Genomic DNA, 9,418 nt, shown 5'->3' with positions numbered 1-9,418 from the left:
AATGATTGATGACTGGTAGGGATGCAGCAACGGGTCCCAGGTTTGTGAAATTGCCGTACGATGAATTATCTGGCCATCCTAGTGTTGTGGGCATCGAGGCGTTAACTATAGTGGTGAATGACTTCAAGGATTGGAATTGTAGGAGTGGAAGAGCTGACATGCAACACGGTTGTGCTCGCAAGGTAGATTGCCACAGCAGGGGTTGTCCACCGCGAGGCGGATGTGTCGGTTTTTTCGCCAGACGCTAGTGAGTGCAGAGCCAAGGCCCGCCCATGCGCCAGAGATGTCATGAACAGCTGTCAATTTCATACGGCGTACGAGCGTTCTCGAAATCGCAAGCCGTTGGGTAAGGAAGAGCAGAACACCAGTGTATATCTGGATCAAGTCATATCATCAGTGTATTGTTGGGATACCAGCGGATATCGTGGACACGTACAGTATAAAACGCTTGCAGTGAAGCACTAAGTATCGCAGACCAGAAATCACTGTTTGTTGATGCGAAAGAGAAAGTTGCATAGTCTTTTGATTGGCAGACATGAAAAATAACAAGGACTATGTGGATCATGACCAGCATGCCATGCATGATCTAACATGCGCGTAGAGCAAACAATCCATTGTGCGTGTTTTTTGAAGCATTTTTCGAGGGGGCCATGGAGGTACAGCGCACTGAAGGGGAGGATGTACTAGTTGTCGACACGCAACAGCCTGAGCAACTCTTCAATCGACACGATACACAAGTCCGACATACCAAGTATCAGCGACGCAAGTGTGTGCAGATACTAGGTGCAGATGTTAAACAGGTAATAAGGCGAACCTACCATTCGAGGTGTGGCAGTAGACTTCAAGTTTATCCCATCCGACTGCCATCGTGATCTTCGCCTATTAGTAGTTCCACGTATCAACTTCTCTTGCCTTCCATTAGATTGATTCAGAAACAATGATCGGTTGATACAATATCGTCACAGCATCGAAACCGTCAATAAAGATCAGGATTCCAGGATGTGACTCGTCGAGATGAAGACATAGCTATAGTCCAAGTTCCTGTACCCTCTTCTAGGGTAAGTAAGTAGAGACATGGAGCATACCGAAGGAAGAATAAACGGCAAGTTCAACGAACTTCCCGGGTGTTGCCGAAATAATTCTTCTCAATATACTGAGAAGCAGACTCGGTCCTCGGACTCCACGACAATTGCAATCTCTTGTCTCCTGAGACGCTGTATACTTCTCTTGTCTGCCTGTACCACCAAGCACAGCCCTTCGCCTTCAAGCTTCCAGCACCTGCCACCAGTAGCCGTAGGATTGATGTATCAGTCCTTATCATGATAGCGCAACAGAAAGTTGTACATTAATGTGGTCGTTCTGCACAGTGAGGTGACTTACAGCACTTATCAGATATCTCGGAGTGGCAGCACTGTCATTTACACAGTGAGGATTAAGGCTTTCTACACACCCACTGACTTGTTTGAAGTCTGTCCTTGAGTTTCATGTGGTGCAAGGAGCTTGAAGTTGCAAGGTCGCACCAAGGGCATGACATTTCGTGACCACTGACCAGTGATCCGATACAGTGGTAAGTTCTCCTGTATGACTATCATCACACGAGGAACACTTGCCTGAACTTGAACTTATTCACCTTAGAATCTTATCCCGTCCCGTTTGTCGTGGTGCTAGAAGCTCTGATGTGTCATTTTTCAGATACTGCCGCGTCGCGAGTGCCAATTCTATGGGAAGTTTTGCCATCTGTATTGTGAGCTGCCGAGTTATTCCCCGAGTGATATTTACATACTGTGTTGCCAGCGAAATTGGTTCGGGCAATCCATAATTCCATAATCATGGTGTCTTCCTCAACGCAAGGCCTCATCACACAAGTTGAGCTCGAGAGCACGTATGGAGCACTTTCATTGGGGCCATTATTGCAGCGATCATGATGTGAGTGAAGTTCGAACTATCCGCTTGCTTTTCGGACGAAACTGACGCCATCTGTGTATCTTTCTTATCAGTCTTTTTGATTTAACCAACGTTCAAGTTTTACTACGATGTATGACCAAGATGGGGAGTTTGCAGCTAACTGGATAGACGTTGACAAAATCGAGAGTTTCGTAAACTTTTTCAAGCTTTCATGTCATTGAATTTCGCGCCAACATCCAATATTTGACATTCGAAATTCTGTAAATACATATAGGCAATGTGAAAGAAAAACATCGATGCGAGATAACAAGGGGAACCCGATCGACATCAAAGTATTAACAATCTTCGATCAATGTTCAATATTTTAACACTACAAATTTTGAAAATACACAAGCGACATGAACAGAGCAAGATAACAAGACAGCGTGGCATTGGGTACATAAAATCGACAGTTTCAGGCCTGGGACTGAGATGACTCTGTAGCTTCGATGAGGCGTTCCTTTGTGCGTAGGTCAGGTGCCGAATACACGAAAGTCATTGAAAACACACCTCTGCGAGTCTCTGCCCTTCGGATAACATAAGGACGCAGGACCGTAAACCCTTCAAACACCATTGCCTTTCAAGCCAGGAGAGGAGGCAGCGATTCCAGAAGAGCTTGAATACACAGTTGAGCCTGTGGTCCGTTGGACCCGGAGCTCGCGAGAGATGGAAGACCCAGTTTTGACATGCATACTTCAGGGCGTCAGAAGATAATCGACTTTGATCTCGTGATTCATTTGCGAAAATCGTGAACGCAGTCATAGTATGGATGACCTCGATATCTGGACAATCTTGCAGGGATGTAGAGGTAGAATGATCCTGGGGCCTTAGCGCCAGGAATGCCGGGAACATCAAGAAATCTGGTAAGCTCTTGAACTCCTGGACTACTTGAAAGGCTGGCGGGACAGGCAATCGTGGGATGATTGCGCTGATTGCTTCCAATGTGCCCGAAAAGTCTTCCATTGTCACCCAGACAGACGCTGTAGGAGTTAACCGCCATGCTTTACCATGGGGGTCTGGAGCTACTCTTGTCCTCTCTCGGTCTGCAGCCATTCTCGTCCACCCATGGTCGGGCGTAGCTATTTTGACGCAGTCCTGCCGCGGTCGTGACGCGGCGTGATGCGCATGTGACGCAGCACTGACGCTTCATTAGGAATTCCGAGATACACATTCTATCCCCTGTGAAGTTGGCCACCATCCAAACCCCACTGCTGGTCGCCTGCAGGTCCTGCTTCTTCGGAATCCTCGAACATCCTTGCTTCTAGTGCGGTCAGACACTGTTCAACAGCATGCTATCGTTCCATTCTTCGTTTCGAGCTTCGATCCGTAGTAAAATAAATTTATTATTGCCTATGGACAATTACAGTGTACGACATCTAATTCTGTCAGGATGAAAGGGAACACTGTTGGAATATCAATTATTATGACAGATGTAAAGTAAAATATACCTAAGTTATACGGACAGTGTGACAGTTGAGGTGGTGAGGTCTGACGCGGCATGAATGAAGTTTGACGTGGCAGTGACGTGGCGTGACGCGCGGGTGATGCGGCAGTGACGAGGTTTGACGCGGCGTGACGCGCCTGTGACGCGGCACTGACGCGGCATGGAGGAGGTTTGACACGGCAACCGACGCGGCACAACTTGTTTGACGCGCATGTGACATGGCAACTGACGCGGTATGTGCTATGTTTGACGCGGCACTGTAGTAGGCCTTGATGCGGCATAGAGTGTGGATGTTGATATTAGTACAGAGACTGCGAAGATATTTTGGAGAACTTGTCGTGGTGTGAGTAGTGCTTGACGCAGCCTAAACGAGGCTTCTGACATGCCATGGTTGGGGCTTGACGTGGTGGTGCAGGGTATAGAGAGTGGATCAAACTTGGCAGGGTGATGTCAAAGCTTGACGCAGTGAGACAACATTTGACACTGCATCTGAAAACCAACATAAATGAACGAATTAGAGGTAATGCAACAATATAGGACTGACGCGCAAGATGCATACTAGTAGTATGAACGCAGAGGACAAGCACTGTAAATTTGGTGAGAGGTGAATACAGCACTATAGAGCCTGTACGCAGGCAGACACTCATATGTTGATCATCAACGACGATTCAAAGTGTTTGGAATGCGATATGAAGTTGTGTAAACATGATCTGTACGTAGGAATTTGTTACAGTGCCACGTCGCATATGCCGCGTCAGTGCCGCGTCACAGGCGCGTCACGACCGCGTCAATTTCACCTGGCCCTGCCCCGCTGCGGTCGTCCATAGGCGTCAGCCTTTGAGATGCGATTCTATTGAGTATAGTATGAATTGGTGCATATAAAATTAGGGAATTATGTCCATGCTCCACGACAAACACGTTGTGACACTCACTGTATGAAATACCTTCCAGTACCGCTAACATTAAAGTGTCCATATCCGAGGAGATATCAGCCATGGCGGGGAGATGGTGTGTGCATCGAATGTTATATAAATGATTGCATTGGGTGCAAATCTGCAGGTGACCGAGGTGGGACTTGATCTAGTGGTGGCATCAGATCGCTGTATTGGCAGTATTGCATGGAAACATGGGAGGAAGAATAAATGGTTCCTGAACTTCCCGGGTGTTGCCGAAATTCTTCAGTTGTGAATCCTGATCAAGAAGCAGACTCTCGGACTCCACGGAACACGACACTGTAGCAATTGCAATCTCTTGTCTCCTGAGACGCTGGATCCTGCATGTATATCTCTCTTGTCTACCTGCACCACCCAGCACATTTCTCCGCCCTTAATCTTCCAGCACCTGCCACCAGTAGCCGTAGAATTGATGTATCCGAGCGCAACACAAAGTTGTACACATCAATGTGGTCATTCTGCATCGTGAGAGTTACAGCACCTATCAGATGTATCGGAGTGGCAGCACTGCCAATTACACAGTGAGGATTAAGGCTCTCTACACCCACAATGATTTGAGAACGAAAATTAATCCCCCCCCCCAACAAAGTCATGTTGTTCACCTCTTCCAGTTGTGCATGCTGCCGCAGACTTCACCCGATTTTGATGGCTTCCTTCAACCTTCTGTCCATCTGAGGATTCGAAACTGAGAACCCGTTGTGGTTCAATATGGTTGGTTGACCTACGGTTCAAAAGTCTTGCAGTCAGCTCGATATGTGCCATATGCACATATCAGTACCTTGCTACGCACCAGTCCGCATGCATAATCTTGGCAAAAAAGATGTGCGGGAAGCGGGACGCAACCTTGCGTCTATGGAGCTATTACGATCACCATTCTTTCTATTCTCCAGTGCTACCAACTTTCATCCTGGCCACCCTGGCATGCTATGATGCTGACCGTCATCTGAGTCTCACACAAACCAACACACCAACTTCGATGTATCCCTAGTTTGATACGCAGGAAGGCTTCCTGCGAAATCTGGGGGTGTCATGTGGAAATCATGCGCTGGCAGTGACAGAAGCAGGAAGCAGGAAGAAGGAAGGTTAAGGCACTTGATGACATTCTAAAGACCTGCATTAACATATTATCATTATGTAGCCATGCCGAGCGCTCTTCGAGACGGTTTATATGTAAAACATTGTCACATTCGATTGCCTGGCCATAGAGTCACCACATCAAGGCGACCTCGCGCCGCATCATCGAATTATTATCATCACTGTGTGACCAACTCAAATGCGTCGTCCCACTAGACGTTCAAGCCGGCACCGGAACTCGTTGATTTTACTGCCGAGCGAGGTCATCCGTCGAATTTTGTCAAACCTAGATTGGAGAGCTTTATTAAGGCTAAAACTCGTAGGGTTTTCTGAGACTGTATCTACCTCAGTACTCACACCTACTGTTAGGTATGCAAATTTCTCTGCTCGGTGGTGGACGAAAGTCCTTCTGTCCAATATACCATTGAGTTAGCTGTATGCGGCATGGAGGATGGTGCACGAACACGACTCTCTGCCGCATCAAAACTTGCATTGCTCAAGGAGCGCAATGCCGCCTGGGAGGCATTGCAATGGGCAGAGTCACAAGACTTAACACTGCCCCAGAGTGACAATATGGCTTGGGAATTGTGCGCAGGCGTGTATGCACAGTTTAGTGTGCCGGGCGCTAGTACTATGTGCCTGTATCGACTCCCTTCGCAGTACCGCAACATTCCAGCCAGTTCATGGAGGATACCCTTACTTAGTGACACCAAGGACTTCACAATGGATCCCTCTCAAGATCTCCTGGTGCTCGTTGAGAAGCCTATCCTGATGTATGTTTCTTTTCTGGCGCATGTTCTCTGATTCTGAAACAAGCCTACAGTCCGGCCCACAATAAGACAAAGTCTTATATACGGATTCAGATACACCCACGATCCCTCACCACTGGACATAGACATTCATCTGCGGTCGAAGTCATTGATCATCATCTGTATATGCGATCATCATCTGACAAACTGGAAATGGATCTCAGCATCCAAGCATGCGAAAAGCTGCTCGGTATTTTAATCATTGTCAAGGACAATATATCAGAGCTGATGGTGTGGAACTGGCGAACAGGTCTGGTCATACTGGTAAGTCAAGTTAAAGTTGAATCCGTGTTGCCTGTTACTATCCTGATATCTATTTTAGAGATCCTCCAGTCTCGAGATTGGCACCTTTGCCTTCCTCACGCCTCAACTTCTGTTAGTGGGAACGGTGATGCACGAGACTGGAGTCACGGAACCTCGACTTTTTGTTCTGGACATATCAAAACCTTCCATCAACAAGGTCGCCCTCACCGATTATGTTTGCGTTTTTGAATTCCCATCTTTTGACTTTGTGGTTAGTCCCATGAAGATCGTAATTCGCTCTGACCCATCGCCCGAGTGGAAGCATAACCCAGAGGCACATGTTCCCTTCTCCATAGCACGTGGACAACGACTCTTCCTCATTACCACTTGGGTTGAAGAGAAGAAGAAAAATGTCTCATATGACCTATTCGTACCAGCAAACATATTGTTATCTTCTGTCATGGCCCTTACTCCACAGACTCGTCGACGTGTTATCAACTGGAACGAGTGGGGTCCCACAGGTACCCGCTTTTTGAAGTCCCCACCTCACTCTCATGTCTGGACCGGATATGTGTTTGGAAGCAGATTCATTTCACTCGTGACATCACCCAAAGCCACTGCAGGTCGACACTCGCAGACCTTACAAATCTGGGATTTCAACCAACTTGCGCTGAAGCGAGCCGCAGCATTGGGCTTTGAGAAGGAAAACGTGCGTCTTGTAAACGACACGACAGTCGTAGAGGACGAGATGTTCGTTGAGAGGGTCCGTACGAGCCTTCCTTACTCCATTACCACGCGCACACTTCCTCCTCCTCGCTCCCCCGGAGAACCGACATTCACTGACACCATGATCAGTGAAGATAGTATTTTCCTTCTAAAGGTGAGTCTCCTAACTTCATTTTGTGTTTTTCACTGACCTTTTCTCTTTCTTCTCACTGTAGTATGAGGGTCATCACCGTCACCTTCGCATTTTGACTTTTTGAACGCTGGAGAATGGCTCTATTAACGACGGCTAGATTTCGTTCCCGGCCAAGTGATTGTCTTCGTGCGAAATTTTGGATATACAGATCTGCAGCGTCTTCATAGGGTAATAATTATTGCAAGGTCCCCTGCCAGTGTTCCGTCTCATCCGAGGCTGTCGTATTCTAGAAGTTGAGAAGGCAGCCTTTGAGATGCGATTCTGTTGAATACAATACAAACTGGAGCATGTAAAAGTAGGGAATTATCTCAGTTTTTTGTCCATACTCCATAACAAACACGTTGCGATACTCATTGGAGACATGATGGGAGCATACTGAAGGAAGAATAAACGGCAACTGAACTTCCGGCCCCGCATAGGCTCAGGTATTTCGCCGCATCACTGCCGCACCACACCGAAACAAACATCCAACGCTCATTAATCATTTCCGACAGCTACTCTAATCACACACAAGATAATTGACCTAGCAGTATTACTCGTCCAACTCATCAACTATGCGCCTCTCGGACATGCCTTCGAGAGGCTGAATTTAGAGGACGTGTTGGGCGTGTTGCGGCACGGATGCGGCAGTGGGCGCGGCAGCGTCCTAGTACTAATATACCGTGCATATTGTACGAAAGCCCAAACCAAGGCCACGGCCAAGGAAGGTACATGGAAGTACTTGACGTACGCGAGGATGAGCATGCTGTTGTGCTCGCCTATGACTGGGTGCGTGATATCTATCAATTTATATGTGAGGCGACGATGTCAGCGAACGAGCGGGCTCGGCCTGAAATGAACATACCTCGCATTCCATACTAAAAGTGCTTTCCTTGACGTGCGAGGCTCTTATTTGGCACCTGAACGCATGGTTGTGAGTCCATATACTGTATGATGAGGGCGCACACGTACACATTTGTCCTTGGTCAGACCACTGAGAGCCCACTCGTCGAACTCCGGAGGAGCGTCTACAGCAGTCGCATGTACATTCTCGACGAATGCTTCGCTGATGATGTTCATGGTGAGTTCTTGGCCGTTCTTCAAGTTGGTAGCCGTGTCCTTCAGGCAGCCCGCAGCGTTGTGGTCTTCTGGCGGGTAGTAAGGTTGATTCCATCTGGCGGTGAAGACCAAGTGCCAGGAAAGACTGCAGAGGTGCACGAATTGCTGAGAACAATGCACACCATGGACAATGCTGCAGGTAAGAAGGATGCAAATTGGTGGCAGGTGCGGTGCGGTAGTGCACAGCCACCAAATCTCAGAATTGCCGCACCCTGCCTCGGGCTGTTGCACAGGACTTTTAAAAGGGTCAGTATTGGACTAAAGTTCGACTTGGAGAATGTCGAAGTTGGATTCAAGACCTATGGACGCGTACCGTCGATCATGTATTGTGTACCAATACAAATAATACTCCAAGAAAGGATGCTGTCATATAAATGAAGGAAACAACCAAACGAAAAAAAAAAAAAAGACAAAGGATGGTGTAATATCTACTCATCATCACTCGGCGTCAGGCAATCATCATCGCTGATCACTTGTTTGCGACCAGCACTCCGAGCTCTGCCCCGCTGCGGTCGTCCATAGGCATCAGCCTTTGAGATGTGATTCTATTGAGTATGATACGAATTGGTGCATGTAAAAGTAGGGAATTATCATATTATGACCATGCTCCACGACAAACACGTTGTGACACTCACCGTATGAAATACCTTCCGGCACCGCCAACATAAAAGTGTCCGTATCCGGAGGGATGTCAGCCGTGGCGGGGAGATGGTGTGTACATCGAATGTTGTACAAGTAATTGCATTGGGTGCAAATCTGCAGGTGACCGAGGCGGGACACTGAAGGAAGAACTTCCCGGGTGTTGCCGAAATTCTTCTTTCGTGGCTAGAAGCAGACTCCGAGTCGGACTCCAGAACTCCACGGATCACGACATAGCAATTGTAATCTCTTGTCGCTCCTCCATGCATACCTCTCTTGTTTACCTGCACCACCC

At 47.7% G+C, this 9,418-nt stretch overlaps 2 protein-coding genes across 2 annotated transcripts; one reads left to right on the top strand and one right to left on the bottom strand.

Annotated features, from left to right (window-relative positions):
* Positions 1-5,614: 5,614 nt before the first annotated feature.
* Positions 5,615-7,383, top strand: F5891DRAFT_968835 (uncharacterized protein; the record flags this gene model as incomplete). Its single annotated transcript, XM_041376309.1, has 4 exons — positions 5,615-5,734; positions 5,785-6,188; positions 6,239-6,512; positions 6,565-7,383. The coding sequence occupies 4 exons, from the start codon at positions 5,615-5,617 to the stop codon at positions 7,381-7,383; spliced, it is 1,617 nt and encodes a 538-aa protein (XP_041216547.1).
* A 711-nt stretch (positions 7,384-8,094) lies between these two features.
* Positions 8,095-8,490, bottom strand: F5891DRAFT_920712 (uncharacterized protein; the record flags this gene model as incomplete). The annotated part of the gene is made up of 3 exons (XM_041373776.1): positions 8,095-8,165; positions 8,227-8,271; positions 8,334-8,490. Coding segments are annotated over 3 exons (273 nt in total), but the record flags the coding sequence as incomplete, so codon positions are not given.
* Positions 8,491-9,418: the final 928 nt, after the last annotated feature.

This window comes from Suillus fuscotomentosus (genome assembly GCF_016647785.1).
Source record: "Suillus fuscotomentosus strain FC203 chromosome Unknown F5891scaffold_282, whole genome shotgun sequence".
Lineage (NCBI taxonomy): Eukaryota > Fungi > Basidiomycota > Agaricomycetes > Boletales > Suillaceae > Suillus > Suillus fuscotomentosus.
Note: the sequence above shows the minus strand (reverse complement) of the source record. Positions and strands in the feature narration are given on the sequence as shown.